General features: G+C 40.5%; 2 protein-coding genes across 2 annotated transcripts in view; both read left to right on the top strand.

Annotated features, from left to right (window-relative positions):
* Positions 1–1,588: 1,588 nt before the first annotated feature.
* On the top strand, positions 1,589–14,345 carry LOC138974705 (putative uncharacterized protein DDB_G0284715). Its single transcript, XM_070347426.1, has 4 exons — positions 1,589–1,623; positions 1,895–1,946; positions 9,097–9,161; positions 14,072–14,345. The coding sequence occupies exons 1-4, from the start codon at positions 1,589–1,591 to the stop codon at positions 14,343–14,345; spliced, it is 426 nt and encodes a 141-aa protein (XP_070203527.1).
* A 2,711-nt stretch (positions 14,346–17,056) lies between these two features.
* The window catches only part of LOC138973762 (adhesion G-protein coupled receptor G2-like), a 34,197-nt gene continuing 25,182 nt past the window's right edge, over positions 17,057–26,071 (top strand). The window contains exons 1-3 of the mRNA XM_070346476.1: positions 17,057–17,134; positions 17,475–17,621; positions 18,813–18,907. Of these exons, the coding sequence (XP_070202577.1) occupies positions 17,132–17,134; positions 17,475–17,621; positions 18,813–18,907 (245 nt within the window). The 5' untranslated portion in view covers positions 17,057–17,131. The remainder of the gene's footprint in view (positions 17,135–17,474; positions 17,622–18,812; positions 18,908–26,071) is intronic.

Here is a 26,071-nt window from a genome sequence, read left to right as displayed (position 1 = left end):
CAGTTTGCGGCTGCCCTCCACCGAGGCATTCTTTTCGGGCATACAGTGGTGACTTTTCTGTGTGAAAATCAAGCTGGTACTAGTGGTAGAATCAACACAATAACTTGTGACGTCACAGTGTACCGACGTCACAGTGTACCAAAAATCACGTGACCACTACTTGACCCCAGGCGACTTGTCTTGGTTAGCCCCGCAACACTAAATCTGCAACTACAACAACAACAAATTTTTTTCAAATTTTAAAATATTTTTCCAGAGATGTTTGTAACATTTGGCATTCGATTTTCAAGTTTTTGGGGATATTTAAAAACCTTGGACTTTTCCTTTAAACACAGGACAGGTTTTGTCTCCTGCTATTATTATTTTATTCTGACCACTCTCTCTCTCTCTCTCTCTCTCTCTCTCTCTCTCTCTCTCTCTCTCTCTCTCCCCCCCCCTCTCTCTCTCCCCCCCCCTCTCTCTCTCTCTCTGTCTCTCTCCCTCTCTCTCTCTCTTTTTCTCTCTCTCTTTCTCTCTCTCCCTCACTCTCTCTCTCTCTCTCTCTCTCTCTCTCTCTCTCTCTGGAAGCCAGCGCAGTAGAATGCATTTGGTTAGAACTCAAACCCAGTAAATCAATGGCCCCTCAATTCGTGTGTTTTCTTTATAGAAATCCTGCGGCAAATTTTGAGTGGTATGATCATTTTGTACAAATGTTAGACAATGTTTATAATAAGAGCAAACACAATGCTGACGTTATGCTACTTGGTGATTTTAACATAGACATGTTAAAGTCCCATCCCAGCTGGGAATCAACTACTCAGTTATTTGGGCTTAAACAGCTTGTAAAGTCACCCACAAGGGTAACTTCAACGACATCTACATCTACATATTTATACGAATAATCCGGACACAGTCTTAGGTGCCTGTGTATTTGACCTTAGTGTAAGTGATCATAGTCCTGTAAGCTGTTCCAAATTGATGAAGTTACCCAAGGCAGAACCAAAAGGTTTACACATATATTTCATACAGGTCTTTCAAACATTTTAATCACGGTCTCTTCTTTAATGATTTGAATTGTACACCTTTTGCTTCTGTGCTTACTTTGACCGATCCTAACGAGGCACTTGAAGCCTGGTATTCCCTCTTTATCGATGTGGTAAATCGACATGCACCCGTGAGGCGGAAACGAGTAAGACATCCTAAACTTCCTCCCTGGTTAACCATTGATATCATCGAAGCAATGGCGTATCGCGACCCGTTAAAGACAAACAAATTATTTGAAGATTATAAAAAAGCGCGTAACAGAGTAAAGAATCTTGTGAGAAACGCGAAGCGATCATATTTTGATAAACTTGTGGGTAACAACAAAGATGTTTCAAAAGTCTGGCGCGCCCTGAACACGTTTTTAAAAGGCAACTCCTCAAAAAATAGTAGTATTCCTCAGAATATAAAGGCCAACGACTTTAACGATTATTTTTTGTCCGTTGCTGAATCACTGGTAGATTCTCACTCAAAATCTCCAGGTACAGAACCACATTCCTGTTGTGAACGCTTGCAGATGTTCTGTGATGAAAAATTAAGAAACACGGATGCGTTTGTTATTCCGATAATGGCCATCCATGAAGTTGGCCAGTACATAGCAAGGTTAGAAAATAAAAAGTCTTCCGGACTTGATGAAATAAGTAATAAATTATTAAAATTTACTCCTTATATAGTAGAGTCTCTGACTTATGTTTATAATTTATGTATTCAACACAATGATTTTCCAAAAGAATTTAAAAAAGCGAAAGTCATACCTTTGCCAAAGAAAAAAGGTTCTCAAGACTTAAATGATTTTAGACCTATATCTTTGTTATCTGTATTATCTAAGCCTCTTGAAAGGCATGTTCAAAAACATCTGGTTACTTATTTGTAGGACCACAATCTCTTGCATCAACTTCAGTCTGGTTTTCGCTCTCAACATTCAGGTAACACTGCCCTTGCCAGATTAACTGATTCATGGTACTCATCCATTAATAGGTTAGACATTTCTGGTGATGTTTACTTGGACCTAAAAAAAGCTTTTGACCTCGTGGATCACGAGATCCTTCTACAGAAATTAAAGTGTTATTTGAAAAGTTCTAGCACTGTCGCTTTTTTTTTTACTCTTATCTTAAAGAGAGGGTTCAATCTGTATACGTACACGATACGTACTCTTTTCAGGGCACTGTGAAATGTGGAGTGCCACAGGGGTCTGTTTTAGGACCTGTATTATTTTGCATGTATATAAATGATTTGCCCTTGTACCTACAGTCCGAATCTGTTGAGTGTCATATGTTAGCAGATGATACTACCTTACATGCAACAGGGAAAAGCCCTGCACAAATTCAAGACAAATTACAACAGAGCCTAAACGATGTTTCTGAGTGGTGTTCTGCAAATCGTATGCTTATTAATCCAGTTAAAACAAAGTCTATGATAATCAGCACTCGCCAAAAACATCAACTTTCAGAAATGACTCTGAGTCTGTCCCTAAATGAGCACTCCATTGAGCAAGTAGCTGAGCACCGTTTACTGGGACTTACTGTTGATAATAATCTCAAATGGCAGACTCACATCAATGGAATCTGCAAAATAATTGCTAAAAACCTGTTTCTTTTGTCAAAGTTACAAAGCATTATTAATCTAGACACAAGAAAACTATTTTACAATGCCCACATAAAACCCCATATTGATTATGCTTCCATAGTATGGGACGGGTGTAGTGAAGTTCACTTGAAGAAGCTGAACTCGCTCCAGCGTAGAGCTGCTAAACTAGTTCTGCCCAGTCCATCTCTTTCTACAAAGGAAAAGATGAAAAGTATTTTTTATTATTCTCTTTATTTATATAGCGCCTTATCCGAAGTTCAAAGTTTGGGATGTTAAGCTTAAAAAAGCAGCTTTTGTATAATAAATGTTCATTTATGTATACCGAGAGGCATAAATTCCGCAAACTGAACTTTAAAAAATCACAAAAAATCAACTCAGTGGTGAATGTTTTCAATGTTTGAATATTTTATTTATTGGCCATTTTAGTGTTTATAAACCTTCGCTTTATTGATTTTGAATAGAACATCATGAAATGACAATTTTTCAAAAAAAGTGACTGAGTCCAAGCGCAATGATTTCGGAAAACGTTCAGTGTTCATCACGTTCAATGCTTTGGCCAGCTCTAAGCATCCCAATCGCTTGCTGTCTCTCTCCTTCATCAAGTCGTGGCATGATTGCGATATCTGATACAGCCAAACAGCCAGTTGCATTTTATAGGGCCACACACTATCTTTTTTACGTTATTGTCTCCCGTTCAGCCCATTGTCTTTATTAGCACAGTGAGCTGTGGCTGGATCAGCAATACTGCAAAGCGCACGCTGACAGCGTGAAACATTTGCTCCGACACTTAAGATGTCAACTACAAATTACAAGTTCAATCTGATTTTCGTTTGAGAGCAAAATCGTTCAATGCACTATTTGCAGAATTTATGCCTTTCAGTATATAAAGTCGTCTATAAGGACGCCCCAACATATCTTATACAACTCTTCAAATCATCTCCGTCATATTATTCAAACACTCGAAATAACCTTGCCTTGTTAAGGCCCCGCATCGATTTGTTTAAAACTAGTTTTTCTTATTCTGGTGCGTTCCTTTGGAATTCACTACCTGTAAATATCAAGTCATGTCTGTCATTATCTTCTTTTAAAAGACAGCTCCGAAAGCACCCCTCTAACGACTAAGTCGGTGTACAATTTGTGCGAGTGTGTGTGAGGATGTGTGAAAGAGAAAGTGTATAGTATGCTTCCATTAACAAGCACACTTTTGAATTTTTTATTTTTATTTTGTTATACTTTTCCCTACATAATTTTGTTTTATTTGATTTTTTTGTTTAAATGTTTTCATTCTTCATATTTGTTCTTTGTTTCATGTGTGTATTATAGTAGGGACTAGCTGTAAGAAAGGACCATATGGACCTAATGCTATCATCCCTCGGTAATAAAGTTTTCGAGTTCGAGTTCGAGTTCTCTCTCTCTCTCTCTCTCTCTCTCTCTCTCTCTCTCTCTCTCTCTCTCTCTCTCTCTCTCTCTCTCTCTCTCTCTCTCTCTCTCTCTCTCTCTCTCTCTCTCTCTCTCTCTCTCTCTCTCTCTCTCTCTCTCTCAATGCTTTTAAGTTTTTCATTGTTTATGCATGTGAAGTTAATCTTCCTTGACCCCCTCTCCCTTCTTCTTGAAACTAAACAGCCTGTGTATGGCTCCGTTTAACGATGCATTGCTACTATGTTTAATTTTGTGTTTGTTTTTGTTTTAGACTTGTCGTCAGATGACATTATATTAGAAGGACAGGTTGGAAGATTAGGCTAATCCGAAAACCTGCATCCTTGTGTGTAACCAACTCGGGTGAGCGAGCCTCCATTGAACAGGGGGCCAAGTGTGCATCTTTCATCCACAAAGTGGCAACTACAAGTCTTTTGTTTTCTTTTCCTTCTTTTATTTTCTGAACGTTAACAATAAAATAGAACTCTAACTCCTACCTCTAATTTCAACCCTACAACTCTGACCAGAACTGAATCCTGTAACACACAATAATCACAATACCATTATCTATGGTGTTACATCAATGTTTGCTGGTCTAAACAAACAAAACAATACACTTCTCGATGTTTCATATATGTGGCTTGTGTATGCACGTGTACTGGATGTGTGTGTTGTTATGTGTGTGCGTGTGTGTACGGTTTCATGACAAAATAGCTTTCCAACATCAAAACACACCGTGAATTACTTCAAATACTTATTCTACTTGCAAAACTTTATAAAACCTTTAATGTTATAACCTAAAATCCTAACTTCAACTTAAATTCCAACCAACAAAAGTTATTCTATCATCAATACATAAACCTTTCAATCAATCATGTTTCCTGTTTCATTATAAAGATTTAAATGTAAAACTAACTGCTTCTTCTCAAAATCATACTCTAATATTAAATACAAACGTACTTTTACGTCATTGACAGTACTGAATACAACTGAAGAGCAGTGGCTGGACAATCTCGTATCCATAGCAACGTACAATACTGTGAACAATGTTTTGTGAGCAGATTTCTTTCTAAAGTCACAAGTCTCCCTGCCATAATGCAGCCTTGAGTATCTTGAACAGTAGAAATACTACATGTGCATAATTACAGTCTAGTCCTTACGCGCGATTACCATTTTCTTCAAGAAAGTGTGAGGTCTAGATTCACCATAATTCACAACAATGAGATCATTAAAACTCACTAAAAGAATTCTACCCCTTTTCAAGGAAAGATTATTTTTCTCTTAAGACATCATCTCATGTCAAAAATGCAACAACTTCTGTTCTATCACTATCAGATCATAGTATAGAACCAGCAATGCTCTTCACTTGTCCACAGCATCAATCATATACTCTCATCTTCTTCATATTTAACAACTACAGCAACTTACTGCGACACCGACGAATACTTCCGGTCGTGACGTCATACACATGTTCAGTGCTAATTCGTTTTGAATTTAGATTTAAATCAAAATCCAATGTATATGTTCTCCACAATCGTAACAGAATGTCCAACATACAAATTATGCTGACAATTCTAAATATTCTACAAAATCATCCAAGTGCTTTGAAACATGTATGCCTATTCAAAACTTAGCATACGTGCAAAAAATGGTTGCATGGCTGCACTCAAAAAATAATAAGTTTCTAGAATACTCTGTCATTTTCCACACCCAAACTATTACAAACACTTGAACTAATCATCAATCAAATGTTTTACATACCTGCTACAAGCAGGACTCCACAACATTGATACAACAATGATGTTTCAGGGATACCAAACTGCCCCTGGCTGTCCCTTTTTCCCAGTTAAAAGTAGTGCCAACCGGCAAGATGATTTTCACATATCAATACGCCGCACCAAAGTTCCAAATAAATCTGAGTGCTTCTGCAATAATTTTTGATTGAACCAAATCTCCTTTTAGCTCAAATATAATTACCAACTCTTATCAAATTTAATGCAAACTTTAACAAGATACAAAAGGATGGGATTTCTGCAATCAATTTACAGCTTGATGTACTTATAAAAAAAAAAAGTAAACTTTTCAAAGTGGATCCCCTCGAGCTCACCTGATATTCAAACATGGTTCAAGGGAAATAATTCATTGTAGCACAAAGCACTATTAGTTCAAATGAGTACAGAATAAACATCTGAACAATGGAAGGGAGACAACAACTGTAGTGCTTTTTCACACAGTACTTCATTGTGTAATACAGTTCTGCATGAGTTTTGAGTTCCCTCTCTCTCTCTCTCTCTCTCTCTCTCTCTCTCTCTCTCTCTCTCTCTCTCTCTCTCTCTCTCTCTCTCTCTCTCTCTCTCTCTCTCTCTCGAAGAGAGAGAGAAAATGTAAGTTTTACGCCCTCACGGCAAAGCCATTAGGGGCATGTTACACGGGAAAAACCCGGCTTTGTATGAAAATAAAAAATAAAAATGCAGGGAGGGGGGGGGGATGTAGACAGCTGGCTGACGGCTGCTAGAGGAGACCTGAAATGGGCTAGGGACCGGGTTGGGTCGTCTTGGGTCAGTGCTGAAATGGTTACTTTATTGGCTGTTGGCCGAACGGACACCCGAGCTTCATATTTTTGCATGCATGTATTCGTGTTTCCAAGGCCTGGGACTTTCGCTGTGACCTTGCGAATGTTATTGTGCGCATGCGTGTACACGTGGGTGTTCGAACGCCCAGGAGTGTCTGCACATAGTTGACTCTGGGAAATAAATCCCTGGCCGAATGTGGGGGTCGAACCCACGCCGATAGTGACAACCGGTTTTAAAGCCAGCGCCTCTACCGACTGGGCAAACTCCCCCCCCCCCCCCAATTGGTTGGGGTCAAGAAGATCCATGGAGGGCAGGGGGTATGGAGTAACACATAGTGTTTTGCTCAGAACATTCCCACCCAAGCAGAGCCGCGCTAGGGGTACGCATTACCGTAAAGCTGGCAGTCAGTGCTACCAAAATAATAATGTCGTCTGTGTCTACCACACGGTGGTGACTTAATGTGGGTCTATGTAAGCAGATGCCAGCGCAAGCAATCTGATGCAGAGTCAGGAGGCGGTTTGGTACAAGAGAACCTTAGAGGCCACAGCCTCGGCCGTCTAAGGGATCTGTGTGTCTGGAGGCACATTTGGTTTCTTAGGATCAAGCGGAGCTGTTGCCTCTGCTCCCAAGTTTCCGTGTCTGGAGGCGTTTTTGGTATGGAAGCAAACCTGTAGGTTGGGGCCTCTGCCTTTCAGGATGCCAGGACTACAAAATATGTGTCTTGGGACACATTTAGCTTAAGATTCCAGAAGTGGATCTGTGCTGTGCTGGGTCTTCTGCAAGCACACTAGAACCAGCTTGCAACAGTTGAGGTGAACAGATTGGTGACCAAGACCATCATCGGTTTCTCTCCGAGTGATGGGTGTGGGAGGAGAAAGTCTCCCAGACTGAGAGCATTCTCCCTTCTGTAGCGGATGAAACTAGACATCTCTTCCTTGAGAGTGTCACAACCTTCAAACACGTGTGTGAGGTGTCCAGTCTTGCCACACTGACAGACTACCTTGTCCCAGTAGATGCGGCTGCTGACCGTGCGCAAGCGACGCAACAGGCTCATGGGTCTCGGGGGGGGTGGGAGGTGGTGCCCTTTCCTATTGTAGGGGAGGTGTATCCATCCTCTCTCTTCACATGTTTGTGACAGTGTCTGCTCTCTTTCCTCTCTTTTTAGCTTGGCTAGCAGCAGTTTGGCTTCCTGGCAGGAGAGCCGAATGTCTGTCACTGGCATGGTTGACATAGCCGCTGCTTTTGCTGCGCTCTGTCCGCCATTTCATTTCCTGTGTGGGATGGCAGCCACATGAGGGAAAATTATGTTCCTTTTGTCATGATTTGGTGGGCTAAGAAATGAATTTCAGTTTGCATCTCTCCTCTGTTCTTGGTGCCATATGCAAGTGCTTGCAACGAGGATTTTGAGTCCGTAAGGATGACCACCCCCAGAGGTGGGGTTGGCAGATCGTTTATCAGTGTGCAGGCCATGTAGATAGCAAATAACTCTGCAGAGAAGATGCTGATCCCCTTGTTTAGCTTGTATTTTCGTGTTATATCAAGTCCAGGAATCGTCAAGGCACACCCAGCCTCCCCTGACTGCAGGATCAAACCATCTGTGAAGACCTGTAGGTGGCTTTTAAATCGTTGATCGATCTTTTCTTTTGCAACTGTGGCTAGCAGCAATGGGTCTTCTGCCTTTTTGAGGCCGTCTCCATAGTCCATGATCAGATTTGGGGCTTCAAGCAGCCATGGAGGGTAAGGGAGAGTACCACCTGTAACCAGCTTTTCCTTGGACAGGGCACTCTGTTCCCATATGCCCTTCACATGGTTGTATATTGGGAGCACTGTTTGGTATGTATGAGTCTTGGATTCAAGAGCTTTGTATTGCATGTGGTCGGTATCTCCCATGTCTGGGGTAAATACTTCCACTGCCGTGTTTGGGACACAGTGTATTCTGACAGCCAGTTGTGCACATCTGAGGTGGCATTCCTCTTTCAGTGGCAGCCATCCCACTTCCTGGTAAAGTAGAGTGGAGACTGCCGATCTGGGGACCCCCAGCGCCACTTTGAGAGCGGCTCTTTCTACTCTTTCAAGCTTTACCCACTGACTGTCAGGAGCTGCAAAGAAAGCCTCTTGGCCGTAGCTGAGGCGCGACCGAATAAGGGCACTGACAAGATGGATCAATGGTTTTCCGGCTGCCCACGACTCTCTGCTCAGAACCTTTATCAGATTTAGGGAGCGTTGAGCTTTTCTCACAAGTGAGTCTATGTGTGAGCCCCAACTGAGAGAGCTTGTGAATGTCACTCCCAAGAACTTGGTTTGATCTGCTGGCACCAGCTGCACCCCATTTATGGTAATGGAACATGTCCTTTTGACAAGCTGCACTCCTGTGAAGGCCATGAACACGGTTTTTTCGGTAGATAGCTCAAAGCCATTCGTCTGCATGTAGTCAGCGATCTGGTCGACTTTTGCTTGGTACCGCCCCATTTTTGTTTTGATTGTTCTTTCTGACTTGCAGTTGACTGCTTCCCAGAGGGCCATGTCATCGGCAAACAGAGACAATGAGGCCTCCTTGAGGTTCAGGTTTGCTGCATCGTGGACCATGATGCTGAACAATATGGGGGCTATGATGCTTCATTGAGGCACCCCCATATCTAGGACATGTGTTTGAGAGATGGACTGCCCCACTCTAACAGCCATGGACCTGTCTGTGAGGAATTCCTGGACAAATTCCAGCAGGCGCCCTGAGATCCCCATGTTGTACATTTTTCTCTCTCTCTCTCTCTCTCTCTCTCTCTCTCTCTCTCTCTCTCTCTCTCTCTCTCTCTCTCTCTCTCTCTCTCTCTCTCTCTCTCTCTCTCTCTCTCTCTCTCTCTCCTTGGTAATACAGAAAGTAAGAGAGTATTTCAGAGCAATCGCTTGACTGAATGGTTAATCACGCCTCAGCGTTCTTGTTTTTTCTCGCAAGAACAGCTTCCAAAATTATATGTGTTCACAGAGCGAGAGGATAGTAAAGAGAAGTAACATAAGCTCCATAAGCAGTACGTACGAGGCAACATCTTTGCTGTGTTTGGGGGAAAGAACGTCGCGCGCAGGGTGATGTCATAATATATCGCCTTCTCATATGACGTCATGTGCCTGTTCCAAACTAGATCTATTGTAAAGTCAATGCAGGCTTTACGAAGCATACATTCCTTTCAAAGATTGTCTTCATTGTAAGCATACTTTCAGCGCCAAACACCATATAACTATAAAAACAAATTTTAATCAGCACGTGATAAAGAACAGAGCAATGTGTGTGTCCCTCTCACTCTCTCTTTCTTATTGCTGTGAGACAAGACAGACTTACCTTTGAATGTTTCAGATCTAACACAGTTTGGATTCCGCTTAAAGGCTCAATGCTTCTATTAAACAAAGATAGGCGCACCTTCTAAGACCGGGGCAGGCTTGTACATGGAATAAGAACATCCCTCCACTTGGTCCTATACCAAATACATATAAACAGTCTAAGTGCTACCTGTGGACAGAGGGAATTGTGTTGATCAATGAAGTGTGTAAATGCAACAAGTAACAAAAACAATTTAACCCACCTCGGAAAGCAGCCAGGGTGCTGATGTGTTTTGGCGTGAGACAAATTGAAGGAATGGTCTTACCCCGAGTAGAAGCCTGGTCAGATCTAAGATGATACGCCGAACTTTGTTTTGATGAGATCATTGGTGTGCCTGTAAGACGGTACATTTTACTGAAAACACGTTATGTCAGGGCTGTTGTTTTGTCGGAGATGAGTGATATATAGGTAAAAGAAGTAGACTGTTAGTGTCTTTGGTGTTGGCGTCTTCTCTGTTGTTCTAAGAACATGTGTCTGATGACACGCCCGTCCAGCTCCGACCCTTCTTAATTATGTATACTCGTGTAAATATGCCACAGAAAAAAAACATCAAAACTGTCATTATTCACAGTATTATTTTTAGACTCGCTATCCACTGATTTCCAAAGAACTGCTTCTGCACACGCTGACTGCATGACGATTATAACATAACTTGATTGACACCTTTGTGTGTATATTATGCATTTTAAACTGACTCCTAAAATGGACCACCTTTCGTTCTGACAAACTAACGGTGCTAGAGCACTCAGAACAGTTTCATTCGCTGCATGTATCCTCTCTTAATAACGTGTACATGTCGAAATAGTTGCGAAGGCACAACGCACACACACCGTTAGCTTTTTTTCTCCCTTGTTTTGTTTACACTTCTAGCTTCGTTCACTCTAAATGTGACGTTTAAAATGGACTAGATTTCTCTCCAAGGACAAAGCTATAAACCCACAAACACTGAATTATGGAACAGTTAAGGCTGTATTCGCTACACTTTAGCAGTGTTGGCCTCGAGTTTCTATCACAAACAAAAAATTATAGCAACAACTCAATGTATCTCTGTGTCCCCTAAATGGACCACCTTCAACAAATAGAAGAAAAGAAAAGATAAAGGACGGTTTCAGTCACGTATTAAGAAGCTTGCTGAAAAGGACCTATAGCCCTTGAGATTTCAAAACACTAAACAGTCTTCTTTACGTGAAAGTTGATAATTACAATAATTGTTTCTCTGTTTTTGAATTTGATTTTTAAGTTTCCTGTTGTGTTTCAAATAAAGTCCTCGTCGAACCCAACCTATAAATCTGAAGCATATTTAAATTAGTATGACTTGCATGGTAAGTTGCAAGTTGTATCATGCTATTTTGAAGTAAATGGGAATTTTGACAGTGATTCTCGAAAGTCTCATCACTGGCGCCCAGGCCCCTAATATGGACCAGTTGTGAAATGTTCTGTATTTTATTTTTTGTGAATGTCTGTAAAAGCGAATTCTCTCTAATTAGTCTTCAAGATTCACGAAAAAGAGAACAACTACCAAACACAAAATGAAACTGCTTTGCAAGAAAACAAGCTAGTTAGCAGCGTAAAACAAAAAAGTGGTGCATATTAGGGGCGCTTCCCCTATTATGATGCATTATAACATGTTTTACTTACTTCCGATTAAAAATGTATTGTTGTATTTTATGTCTTCAATTTGTTCAAATGTTTCAACTGAAACACCCAAAGCGGCGACTTTGCTGATAACAATATTTTGAAGAAACAAAAATACGCCATCACTACATAAACAAGAACAATGTGACGTCATTTTAATTGACGTCAAAACCTGTATGATTACCTTACATGTCCAATGATATGCCGTTAAAGACTGTTAGACAAGTGGTTCAACTTCTATGTCCGCTTAATGAACCCAACCCTCTAAACCGGAATAGTAACCTCAAAGAAGGAAAATGCGCACACAAAAGAATGGTTTTTTTTCTTCTCAAAAGCGGTATAACAAATAGCCCCAGGACTCTAGATTAAAAATCATATTGTTATAAACTGTCAGATAAAGTATGGTAGCAACCCCAACCCCGTTGGGTTGACCCCAGTGGTCTTAAATATAATGACGAACGGAATCCGGCTCCTGACACGCGAGAGCTGGGCGAAGCAAACCGCGCGCTGATTAAAATTATTTTCTTTATTAATGTTAGCATAGTTTTAGAGAAGTTTTGAGAAAAACATTATGGGTGTTTCCAAAGTACAGTACAGCGAATGTCGAAATCGTCAGAAGTATAAAAAAATGTCCGATTGAAAGGATGGCACGCGTTGAGACTGATAATAAGTGTATGTGTTTGTTTATTCCTTGCTTACCTTCTGCGCCATACCATTGCATGGATGACTGTGTCTATCTTATTCAAGTATACCCCCACCCAACTACCCCTCACCTCCACATACACACTGTAGAATGCGCGCGCGCGTGTGTGTGTGTGTGTGTGTGTGTGTGTGCGCGCGCGTGTGTGTGTGTGTGTGTGTGTAGAGCGATTCAGAGTAAACTACTGGACCGATCTTGATGACATTTTTCATGAGAGTTCCTGGATATGATATCCCCAGACATTTTTTTCATTGTTTCGATGAATGTCTTTGATGACGTCATATCCGGCATTTTGTAAAAGTTGAGGCGGCACTGTCACACCCTCATTTTTCAATCAAATCGATTGAAATTTTGGCCAAGTAATCTTCGACGAAGGCCGGACTTTGGTATTGCATTTCAGCTTGGAGGCTTAACAATTAATTAATGACTTTGGTCATTAAAAATCTGAAAATTGTAATTATTTTTTTTTTATAAAACGATTCAAAAATACGTTTATCTTATTCTTCATCATTTTTTTTTATTCCAAAAACATATAAATATGTTATATTCGGATTAAAAACAAGCTCTGAAAAAATATAAAGATTATGATTAAAATAAAATGTCCGAAATCGATTTAAAAACAATTTCATCTTATTCCTTGTCCGTTTTGATTCAAAAAACATATAAATATGATATGTTTAAATTAAAAACACGTTCAGAAAGTTAAAAAGAATAGATATATATATATAGAAAAGCGGGCTATCCTCCTCAGCACAACCGCTACCGCGCTTTTCTGGATTGTTAATTTAACTGCCTTTGCCACGAGCGGTGGACACACGATGCTACGAGTGTATATGGTCTTGCGGAAAAATGCAATGCGTTCAGTTTCATTCTGTGAGTTCGACTGAGCTTGACTAAATGTTGTATTTTCGCCTTGCGCGTCTTGTTTGGTTTTATAAACTCCTCAGTGTGGATATTTCCTCAGTGACCACATAACAGTTTGTCAGAAAAATTATTTCACAGCACAATCCCACAAACAACAAGAGGCGAAGCCTTCAAGGCTCCGGTAAGAAATCGACAAACAGTAACACAAACGCAATCACACACACACACACACACACACACACACACACACACACACACACACACACACACACACACATACACACACTAACACACACATAGTTAAAAATAACGCATCATATCTACTCCATGTATAATTTTCAAAAGAAGGCAATGACTGTATTTGTTGTTGTAGTTGTCCCTGAAGGAGATCTTGTGCAATCCTCACACACACACACACACACACATACATACACGCACGCACACAAACACACACACACATACACACAAACACACACAAACACACAAACACATACAAACACACAAACACACACAAACACACACACACACACACACACACGTAATCCATAATTACAGAAAGTGTGAAATCACCTGGCAGGACACCGCTTGTCCATCCATTGTACTCACATAACTGTTAACTTGTCTGCATGCTATTTTTGAGCCAATGGTGGCGTGTAGCACAGACATTCCATAGCGTTTCTGCTGTTTTGCAAGATTATTTGCCCAGGAATTCTGAGTGCAACCCCAGTACTTGTCCATTCTTATTAATAGGATTGAAGCTTTCAAATTGAAGATCGTTAACAAACCCCCATCCTCCTTCATCAAAACTCGCCACTTTTCAAGCCAGATTTGGATTAGTGTGTAGTTGCACCATTAAAATCATATCGTGATGGTTTTTTTTATGACGTTGACGTTCTTGTGTCACAGTGTCAACAAAAACAGCAACACCAACATTAACAACGACGACGACGACACCGACAACAATAACAACAACGACAACACCAACAACGACATTGGCAACAACAAAACCAAAAACGACGACGACAATACCTACGACAAATACAACAACCGCAATAGCAACGACAACACCAGCAGGGACGACGATGACGGCGCTGACAACGAGGTCAAAAATACTGACACTGCCCACGTCGGCAACACCAACAGCTTCACTTCCAAGAAGCCTGACAACGACCAGAGGTAATCGCACAGGCAGCATGAATGAAGTGCTTTCCTCCAAGATATGGACTGTGTAAATTGTATCTATTTAATACACTCTTTTACTGCAATCTAGTGTTTCCTTATAAAGCCAACATAGTTATTGTTATGTCCATGTAAGGTAAAAGGTGGTTTACGGTTCGGGGTAACCATGTAAGGTAAAAGGTGGTTTACAGTTCGGGGTAACCATGTAAGGTAAAAGGTGGTTTACGGTTCGGGGTAACCATGTAAGGTAAAAGGTGGTTTACGGTTCGGGGTAACCATGTAAGGTAAAAGGTGATTTACGGTTCGGGGTAACGATGTAAGGTAAAAGGTGGTTTACGGTTCGGGGTAACCATGTAAGGTAAAAGGTGGTTTACGGTTCGGGGTAACCATGTAAGGTAAAAGGTGATTTACGGTTCGGGGTAACCATGTAAGCAAAACATTAGGTTAAAACCTTAGAAAGTTAAACAGTCCGAAAGGATTAAGGTACCACTCTGTATCAGCCTGTGTATCCAATAAAGGATGCACGAAAAAGGAGATCTACTTTTTAAGAAGTGAAACAGCTTGTTCTTCTTTTTCTTCTTCTTCTTTTTCTTTTTCTTCGTTCGTGGGCTGAATTCCCACGTTCACTCGTGTTTTTGCACAAGTGGGTTTGTACGTGCAGGACCGTTTTTACCCCGCCATTCAGGCAGCCATACGCCGCTTTCGGGGTAAGCATGCTGGGTGTTTTCGTGTTTCTACAACCCACCGACCTCTGACATGGATTACATGATCTTTTCCGCGCGCACGTGGTCTTGTGCTTGCGTGTACACACGAAGGGGGAGAAGGCACTAGCAGGTCTGCACATAAGTTGCGGTTCAACACAGGGCTTAGGTAGAAGACGGGCTTTCTGCAAGACCTAAAAGCATTACAATTATCTAACACAAAAACTGTCTCAAATCGCCCCAAGAGCTATACAGTTCAGATTGGGGGTTGTAATCATGTGACAACACACCAGGAATACCTTAAAATAAACGTTTGAGGGCTGAGTTACTCAAATTGAAAGTTTTGAATAGGAATCCCAGACAGTAATTCTCCCTGTGACGCACTTTGCGCGACTTCTAGTTTTCGTCCTACCTTTTGGCCCTGAGTATCACATACGCTATTCCTAGAGATACAGATTTGAAATTGAGCCGAGAGCTACAGAGTTTGCTTTTGGAGTTGAATGGATGACAACACACACGGAAAAGGTTTTAGAATTAGTGTTTGAGCTTTCCATTTTTCAAATCTGAATGCTGTGTTTGGTAGTCTCAACAAACCTTGATATTCTCCAACGTACATCATGTTTGTTTCTGTTATGCGAAGCGTTTTAGCCCTGTATGGCACTGAGTTTGCATGCGTTAGCTAGACTGTAGGTGTGACTTTCTCAATCCAACGGTCTTTTTGTTTCCTTTTTTTCTTCTTCTTCTCTTTCTCTTGCTCGTCGCGACTCTTGTTCCTTGTCCCAGTATGCTTTCACGCCGCCCCGTCCCAGTACTTACTGTTCCATCCCCATCTGAAATCGGTTCCGCTGCCAGACTTGTCGATTTTACCGACACTCCAGGGAAGGATGTCAGGTCGCTGCGGTGGGCTACCCTCTGAAGATGACACTGCACTGCTGCCGAGTCACTTCGACGGTGTTCAGTATTGGTCCTGTTCCGAGCCAACGGACGCAGGCCGCTAACTTCTAAGCCCCCTTTAGTTTGCTTTGACGAATGTGTATCATGAAAACTAAATAAATAATGATGACGACCAGAAGTCCGGACTCCTGACAGGAGCGCTTGGCGATGCAAACGGCTAGCTTATTAAAATTCACTTAATTATTTGGCATAGTTTTGGAGCAAATCATTGCAGGTTTTTCTAAATTACAGTACAGCGAATGTCCCTTGAACTTTTTTAGGTCCAAATAGTCAGAAATTCTTCCAAAATAGCGCTTACGGAATACTATCTTAAGTACTTTGATTTAAGGTCAAAGGGGGGAATTGTAATTTGTTTTGTTTATGTATATGTAAAGTTGATGATCCAATATCGTCTAACACAATTTTTTATTTAAATTACTATTCCACCCTTTGCTAAAACGCAAAAAAAGCTCTAACAGGATTGTTTCCAAGAAGTTAGTTTTTGTTAAGGAAAATGATAAACAAAAGTAGATGAATATAGGTTATACACACCTGATTCGCTAGAAAAATGGAGATATGTTCCCTAGGATTTTCTTATAATAATTATCTCATGATACATATAAATATGATGTAAAATTATCCCTAAAACAGCGCATGGCACCAGAAAATGGGGGGTAGGGGGGACGACCATTCACAAAAAATCAGTTATGCCCCCCCCCCCCCAAATATACATTAATAAATACAAATCAAATATCATATGAAAAGTAAGGGTTCAGGTTGAAGTAGCTACCTTCAAACGAAGAAGAAGCAGAAGAAGAAGAAGAAGAAAAAGTAGAATGCATATATATGTAGTTATGTATTCATGTAGTTATTAATGGATGTATTCATTCATTCATTCATTCATTTATTCTTTTATTTATTCATTCATTCGATCATTCATTCTTTCAATTATTTATACATGCATTCATTTATTTTCTTATCTGTTTGTTATTTATCCTATCATTCATCGATTCATTCATTCATTGATTAATCAGTGTTTCAGTTTATTGATTTATTTGTTTGTATGTTTATATATCTATTCATCGCAGTTTTGACAACGACGGAGATCGAACAGATTGAATCAGAGAAAACAGACGAGTTAAGGAATCTGTCAATGGTAAGACATTCCAAACTCGTCCCCGTAATTATGAATACCTAAAAGACACACTAATGTAAGTGTAATGTACTGAAATACTTGTGTTATATCTAGATTCAACTGTCATTATTGCCGAATTAGTTTTCATCCATTGATGTAGCATATCACTGCAATCGCTTGCATTTTTGAGAGATGTCACAGTTACCACCCGTTCATGAAATAAGTGTGTTTTGTTGCGATTCACTTGCCGTTGATTTCAAAATAGTGTACGCACGTCCAATGATGCTTTACGACAATATAATGCATTTTTGAGATCTCACTTAGGATTGCATAGAAACTCATCCTGTTGTTTGTTTTTCAGGCGAATATGACCGAAGAGACTTTGCCAAGAATTGTCAACAATACTAAAGCTGTGTTAAAAGAAAACTCCACTACATCAGCACTTGACGTCAATCTGGTGGCTAACATCCTGGAAAAGGCTACCAGACAAAGTAACATCCCGATAGAAGTATGTGTAAGACACGATTATTTTGCATGAATAGGGCATTTGAGTTTTATCTTTTGGCAGAGGAGGTTTTATTGGTACCTGATTTTTGTGATGTGATTCCAATCCCAAGTAAAATTTAAATTGTCAAAGTCAGAACTAATTTACCATTTGTTTGAAATATTTAATCTTGTAGGAAGACCAGCATTTTTTCGATTCCTCTGTGAGCATATCGGCCTCGGTCAGATTGACAGAAAAGCTGGTCTTTTTTATAAGGCATAATTATCGTATGTCATTTCACGTTTTTTGTGTCCGTGTCATACATGACATTACTAGTGTTGTGTTTTCATTCTAGTGATTCTTTCGTTTCTGACAATTTCCACACTTATTTAAAATCCCTTTGCAGTTATAATGGAAAACCAGAGAGCAACTTGTGTATTTTCTGCAGAGAGCAAATCCTTCACCGGTTTTATGTCATTGATGAGTATGTAACACACGACACTGCAGTGTGTTGAGCATTTATATATCAGCTTGATGGTGATATGTTCTTGTTTGCAGAAATGGACAGTCATTTTTATTTTCTGTATTAAGTGTCTGTCTGCCTGTCCACTTACAAGACCACTGAGCCGAAGATCAGTGAATGTCAAGTGTTGTTTTGTCATACACTAAACGTTCCAATAGCATACCTGTCTTCTTTTCTCTTTGTTGTCTGGATACCGTTTGCATGAACAATGTTAGTTTGTTTGTTTGTTCGTTCATGGGATGAAACTCCCACGGCTTTTACGTGTATGACCGTTTTTACCCCGCCATTTAGGCAGTCATACGCCGCTTTCGGAGGAAGCATGCTGGGTATTTTCGTGTTTCTATAACCCACCGAACTCTGACATGGATTACAGGATCTTTTTCGTGCGCACTTGGTCTTGTGCTTGCGTGTACACACGGGGGGTGTTCGGACAGCGAGGAGAGTACACACACAAAGTTGACTGAGAAATAAATCTCTCGCCGAACGTGGGGACGAACTCACGCTGACAGCGGCCAACTGGAAACAAATCCAGCGCACTACCGACTGAGCTACATCCCCGCCCAACAATGTTAGTGAAAATGCATGCATGACTTTTTGGCGCTGCCTCATGTCCCTTATTCATATTGGGGCAACATCCAAATCGTGCTGCGGGATTGCACGCTTTCACGTTTCATGTGTTCTCTTATCTACAGACCGCAACAGACTTATTGAAGATCGTTGAGATTGTAGCTGGACTCAACCAAACTGTATTAGAACGGTCCAACATTGCGGATAATGCAACAAACAGGTAGGCTCAATTGTATATTTTTGTTAACCTGTTTTGATTGCATGAATTGTCTGCAGTGTCAATCACTTAATATTTACAGCTATTTGTTTTCAGCAAAACAATAGGACTCGATTTGTTGACAAAACAATTTTGATGCCGCCGAGTCGAATTGTCTCGTCAAAATATCTGGACTCGTATTCTTGAAACAGCTGCAACTCATATACCGGCCTGTAAAACCACTTCCGCTCGATAAGTCCGCTAAGTGTTATTCATGAAACTCCGGGAAAGACTTACATGGGTGTCTCCGAGCTGAAAAGTTGGAGGACCCATCCCCCTCCTCTAAAACCGTCAATTTTGAATAAATCTTGTTAAAATATTGTTTGTAGATTTATGTCCCTCATGGACACACATTGGTGTCATTTAAGCACCAATGCATTGCGGACAAATACGAGATACCGCTCGCGAAAGATTTCAACCGATGCTCGATCATACCGGCTTGTGGTGAAAGCGTGCTAGCGTCTTCTTTAATGCATTACAGTGTCCGTTATTTTCAACTGATTCCGTGGTCGAACGGTTCTCTCGTTCGCCTGATGCGTGATTGAGTCGAGTTCAAATCTCTATCTGCCCGTAATTTTTTTTTTTATTCTTTGGCATTTGTTTATTTTTGTTTATTTTCTTCATGTGCAAAAGAGTACGTTATAATAGCAAAATTGATTTAAAAAAAATGTTTTAGGCTGCAATGGTTTTGTTTTTAAATCTTTGGTTAACATGATATTAGTTTATTGATAAAGTTTGTTAACTTAAACATGTAAACATTTGATTAAAAAAATTAAATAAATAACCATAAAGAAGGATGCTTCCCGCTTAAAAAAACAAAGGTGAGAGAGAAAAAAAACCCACCTAAAATGCGGTAGCAGCCACCTGCATGCAACTGAGATTAAAAACAAAAAAATAAAAAATAAATAAAAAGGGTCTCCCTGTGTTTTTATTTCATTCAGTTTGTTTGGGTAGTTGCTATTGACTTTGAAACTGACACGCTGGCTAAAAAGCTGCAACATTGTGTCCTTCAAAGTCAAACTGTCGTTTAACTACCGCCCGGTATTTATTTTTACTGCCCAGTAATTATTTATTTTTCCCCGGTATTCATGTGTGTCTATCGGAAGGTCGGCAGCTACCAGTTGGTTATTTTTAGAATTGAAGATTCCCGATGCTTGCTCTTCTCTGTGCACGCGTTACCGGCGTTTTCGCCGGCGTGTCAGTTTCAAAGTCAATAGCAACAACCCAAACAAACTGAATGAAATAAAAACACGGGGAGATTTTATTTTTATTTTTTTTATAAACCTCGGTTGCATGCAGGTGTACATGGCCTAGTACCTAGTAAACGCCCACCCCCCAGTTTCGACCAGTGGACTAGTAGACAAGGAAAATGAATAAAGATTATTCAGTCTGCTGTTATTGTTTTTTTTCAATTGTTTCCTTTCCTTAGACATGCTTCGGGGATTGGACAGAAAAAGGTTTCTGAAGTGGCTAGAGAATCGCAATACATTTTTGACTGGGAGGAAAAAGAAGAAACGAAAGCTTCATCTTTGGTTTAAACATAAGTTTATTTCAACAAATGTTACAATCATGACATGTATACAAAAGACACAGGTAACAGCAACAAGCTAGAAGCTAATAGTGGTGTTCCTGCATGGATATTATAACGTAAGGCGGTAACGGCTGAACAATTTGTCTAAATAAACCAAATTGGAAATCCAAAGCATCATCATTATAATCATCCTCATCTCATTAATCATCCAAAATTATCATAACATAATAAACGTTGCATAATCATTATAAAGAAAGACAGTAAGAGGAAGGAAGGAGGGGAAGAAAAGGAATAAAAAGAAGAGGGATGGGTAGGAGTTGTGCAGAAATTAAAGTTGTTGTCCGGCTTGTGGAGCATTGATTCTGGTTTGCCCAAAGCGGCCTGAACGTTCAATGAACGAGTGTACTCTTGACAAAATGTTCCTGTTCAAATGTAGAGAATACTGTCTGTCTCCATTTAGAAGGTGGGGGAGGTGAATACTGTGGTTAGGGAGGGTATGTATGGTTTCTTGACGTGCTTCGCGATAATTTGGACAATCTAATAGGAAGTGTTTTACGGTTTCGGACGGAAATGCGCTGTCACAAGATGCATCTGTAGCAACGTGTCGTCTCACTAGATCGTTATTAAGATCACTTATATATAGCCTGAGCTTACAGTGAATTGTTTGTGATATGCGATCTCCAGAATACCAATTACACGGCAGACTTAAATCGTTTTTTGACAAAAAGTGCTTGAAGGACTTACTAAGTTTTATGTAATCTGGTAAAGAATTCCAGAGTTGTGTTGTAGATGGGAGAAATGAGTTTTTGTATAATTCAGTGTTAAACGATGGAACTTTCCTGTCTAAAAGTCTGCGCTGGCGATATGGATTATTAGTTGATATTAATGGTGGCAATATCGCAAGTAAGTAGTTTGGCACCTTACGGTGTACAATCTTGTGAAATAATATCGATTTTTGACGTTTACGCCTCTCTTAAAATGAAATAAAGCCTGACTCGTCGTACAGTTGTTGATGGCTTGTACCGCGGACTGCTCCAACAATGGTCTTCATCTTCAAAGCTTCATCTTTGGTGGGAAGTGATATCTGAAGAGGTTGATTTTGTGTGTTAGTGTTAGTGTGTGTGTGGGGGGGGGGGGGGGGGGAGTTTTGTGCAATAACGCATCCTTTGAACACTTCTATGACAAATGACCAAAATATCGTTTTTCTAGCTAAGGACCCGCTCCTGCCAAGGGTATAGTACCTAGTAAACGCCCACCCCCCACTTTTGGGCAAAACTGGTACATAGGGTGGGTGGGCGTATTCAAGGTAGTTAACGGTAATATCATGTTAACCATCAATTTAAAAAAAAAACTCATTCTCGCCTAAAATTAATTTTTTAAATCAATTTTGATATTACAACGTACTCTTTTGCACACGAAGAAAATAAACAAAAACAAACAAAATTAATGACAAAGAGTAAAACAAAAAAAAGTAAGGCCTGATGGCGATTTGAACACGACTCAATCGCGCATCAGGCGAATTCGATAACCGTTCGGCTACGGAATCAGACACCAAATTCTCGCCACTGTAATGCATTAAACAAGACGCAAGCACGCTTTTGCAACACGCCGTTATGATCGAGCATCGGTTGAAATCTTTCGCGAGCAGAAGCTCGTATTTGACCGCAATGCATCGGTGCTTAAAGGACACCAATGTGTGTCCATGAGGGACATAAATCTACGAACAATATTTGAACAAGATTTATTCGAACTTGACGGTTTTAATGGACAGTGTTGGTGAAGTTACTGACAGGTAGCCACTTTACAGGAGGGGGAGGGGTCCTCTAACTTTACAGCTCGGAGACAACCCGGTAAGGACTTACCGGTGTTTCATAAATAACACTTAGCAGTTGGCGGACTTATTGAGTTTTACAGGCCAGTATATGAGTTGCAGCTTTTTCAAGAATAAATCTTGTTGAAATATTGTTTGTAGAGAGGAGCAAGCATGAGGAATCTCCAATTCTAAAAATAACCAATTCTGGTAGCTGCCGACCTTCCGCCAGACACACATTAATACCGGGGGGAAATAAATAATTACTGGGCAGTAAAAATAAATACCGGGCGGTAGTTAAACGACAGTTTGACTTTAAAGGACACAATTTTGCAGCTTTTTCAAGAATACGAGCCCTGGACTCTGTTTGTTGACGGCTCAGTGCCAAACAGTGTCTGCTAGGCTGCCGTTAATAGGGTGGATGGGGCTTTATATTGTTCTGCGAACAATATTTTGCCTGACCGAATGTAATGCTTGCATGGTAAGAAATGATGTGCTGTACATCGCACGGTCTGATATCTGCCGTAAACGCATGCCTGACAAAATATACGTCTACTTTACCAATGATGATGAAACCAGAACTACGTGCAGTTTGTTGTTGTACATAAAAGTCCCTAACGTTACAATTCCGTAGCAGCAGGGGCAAAAACAGGGCACTGTGCGTCGCATCAAATTCAATACCGCGAATCCCCCCACAAGTCTATCAGAACTGCAATATTGCATGATATTCTTTACATAACATATTTCACATTCGCTTCATTCTTGGTCCACTCTTTTGAGTAGCAAAGGCAGATATTTGTGTTGCAGATATTTGAAACGTATTCAATGGGTTTGTTAAGAAAGATAAATGTATAGCCAGGATTTGCAGAAAATATTGTATTGTAGTTACTCATAGTCTTGCAAGACTAAATGTCTGGTACAAATGAGGTAGCGCGCTATTTAAATTGTCATTTAGAGCGCTTACTTCCCTTTATTTATCAGATCTTTACATAGCGCTCTGCCTAGTGGTAAGGCGTCCGCCCCATGATCGGGAGGTCGTGGGTTCGAACCCCGGCCGGGTCATACCTAAGACTTTAAAATTGGCAATCTCGTGGCTGCTCCGCCTGTCGTCTGGCATTATGGGGTTAGTGCTAGGACTGGTTGGTCCGGTGTCAGAATAATGTGACTGGGTGAGACATGAAGCCTGTGCTGCGACTTCTGTCTTGTTTGTGGCGCACGTGAAATGTCAAAGTAGCACCGCCCTGATATGGCCCTTCGAGGTCGGCTGGGCATTAAGCAAACAAACAAACACAAAATTTGTTTAAGATTCTCACAGATACTTTCGCGGCAACCCTGAAACAGTGTGTCTGTGTGTGTGTTTGTGCTGTAAAAACCAGTCTTGGTCTAAGGACTATGTCCGGTCAGGAATAAAAAAAAAACGCTCGCGCTGGACCCGAGTACTCTTCCGACTGGCTCGCTCCCCCAGTATGAAAGTTTTTGTCTTGTGCACGTTTAAGACCAAGTGATTGCTCTGTGTGAATTACAGGCATTCCCTTTGCTATATAAATACATTGCATGCGAGCCGAGGATGTGCGTGGTGACTGGCCTTTCTCTTTTATTTGATCACAGTGCAAAATATACTGCCGACCCTCTTCATAACTTAACAATATTAATTTTTGGAATGCCTGTGGTGTGAATGTTGGTTTCTGAAATTAAACTTGAGCGATTGTTCTGTGTGTGCTGATCTCTACAACAGCAAAATAGAGTCAAGTTCTTTTCATGGAATCGCGCGGCCTCTGTGGAAAACGGCGTTCCTTCAAATTTGTTTGTGTTCTCAGACACGCGGCCAAATTTTAAAATGGGTGGATTTCTTCTTTTTTGGCATGATCCCGCGCGCAACTTGTAATCACAGGCAAAGATCGCACATTGCCAAATCGCCATTTTTTTCAGGAATTTCTGCACTCGAATCGAGCGCGTCACGCATGCACAAAATCGAACACAGATTTCTGCACTCCAGTCGAGTGTTGCAAATCATCTCGCATGCGATACGCATGCTTTTTATGACGCTATATTTCTCGTCACTGTGTGACGCGTTCGGCTGTTCTATTAGGCTGCCTGGCTGGCTGTTGCTCCGTGAATTCCTCCCACCGCCAAGTCGTTTTTGTGGTTTATTTCGCATTTAGGTCTCAGGTAACATTATTAAGTTTTAATACGATCAATCGGACCTATTATCAAGTAAGTGTATCAACGTTTGAACGAACTGCGCCCAGTAGTTTCCCAGCAATAAGCTGTTAAGTCGAGACAGACACACACACACTTAAAGTCTGTTGAGCCCAAGTACTAGCGTACTCGGGGATAAAGGCTGGTTCTTGTGTATGCATGTGTGCGTAAGTGTTAGTTTGAGTGCCTTTGAGAATGAGGAACATATGTGACCCTCCACCACGGAATGAGTCGCATGTTACCTCGCGCGGTTCTGCGCTAGGCTTAATATAAGTTTGGGGGATGTCTGGTAACAGTGTGAGGGTCACCTTAGTCACAGGCTTGTAACTCAAAAAGTTTTCGCTCTTTTCTAAAACGGTTTTCACCACTGGATAGGGCATACAAAACTTTTCAGGAAACTGTACAAATATGAAAATCATGCAAAGGTGACATGCGACTCATTCCGTGGAGGATCACATATGAGCTTGCAGCGATCATCTTTTTGGGGGATGAAAGTCGCTTGTTCATTCCTATGATTGTTATTCTCTCAGGTGCTAGACTGCTGTTAATAGATTGGATGAAGCATTATTATCTCAATAATATTATCTCATTATTCTCGCGATTGGTAGTGCATAACTCTCACCTACTCTATGACACGTGTCGTATCTATTTATAGCGCTTACTTCCCTTTGTTTATCAGATCATACAGGTGTGGTAGAAATGTCATGACATTGCATCTTGTGTTATCTAATGCTATCCTATTTCATGCTATGTTATGTTATGTTATGTTATGTTATGTTATGTTATGTTATGTTATGTTATGTTATGTTATGTTATAATAAAACAAACAAGAAAGGTAAGTTGTTCGAACGTTTGTTATTGACAAAACAATACGTTACAGTCAAAAATATTTCGACCCAACGGTTCTTTAAGTGCACAGACGAACAAAACAAAATAAACAGTAAAAGACTTTGCTCGCAAAAGGTGCAGCCGCTTGGGAAGAAGACACCTTGCCTTGTTGCACCTTTAGCGAGTTAAGTCTTTTTACTGTTTAATTAATATGTGTTTGTCTGTGCACTTACAGGACCGTTGGGTCGAAATATCTGTGACTACATGTAACGTATTGTTTTGTCAATAACACACGTTCCAACAAATTACCTTTTTAGGGTTTTTGTATTCTGAATTTTGGAACGTTGGCAATGTCTTTGTGTTTTGATTTTATGTTTTATGTTACGGTATGTTATGTTATGTTATCGTATCTTGTTTTGACCTTATCTTATCTTATCTTCACTGCTTCCACCTGTTAAATCAAATAGTAAACATCTGAGCCTCTGTCTCTGAATGCACTAGGTCTCTTTCGCACTAAGTCTCTATGTCTCTTTCCTACTGAGTCTCTATGTCTCTTTCCTACTGAGTCTCTATGTCTCTTTCCTACTGAGTCTCTATGTCTCTTTCCTACTGAGTCTCTATGTCTCTTTCCTACTGAGTCTCTATGTCTCTCTCCTACTGAGTCTCTATGTCTCTTTCCTATTGATTCTCTATATCACTAACTGCACTAGTTCTCTTCCTACTGAGTCTCTATGTCTCTTTCCTACTGAGTCTGTATGTC

This window comes from Littorina saxatilis, linkage group LG8 (assembly GCF_037325665.1).
Source record: "Littorina saxatilis isolate snail1 linkage group LG8, US_GU_Lsax_2.0, whole genome shotgun sequence".
In the NCBI taxonomy this organism is placed as follows: domain Eukaryota; kingdom Metazoa; phylum Mollusca; class Gastropoda; order Littorinimorpha; family Littorinidae; genus Littorina; species Littorina saxatilis.
Note: the sequence above shows the minus strand (reverse complement) of the source record. Positions and strands in the feature narration are given on the sequence as shown.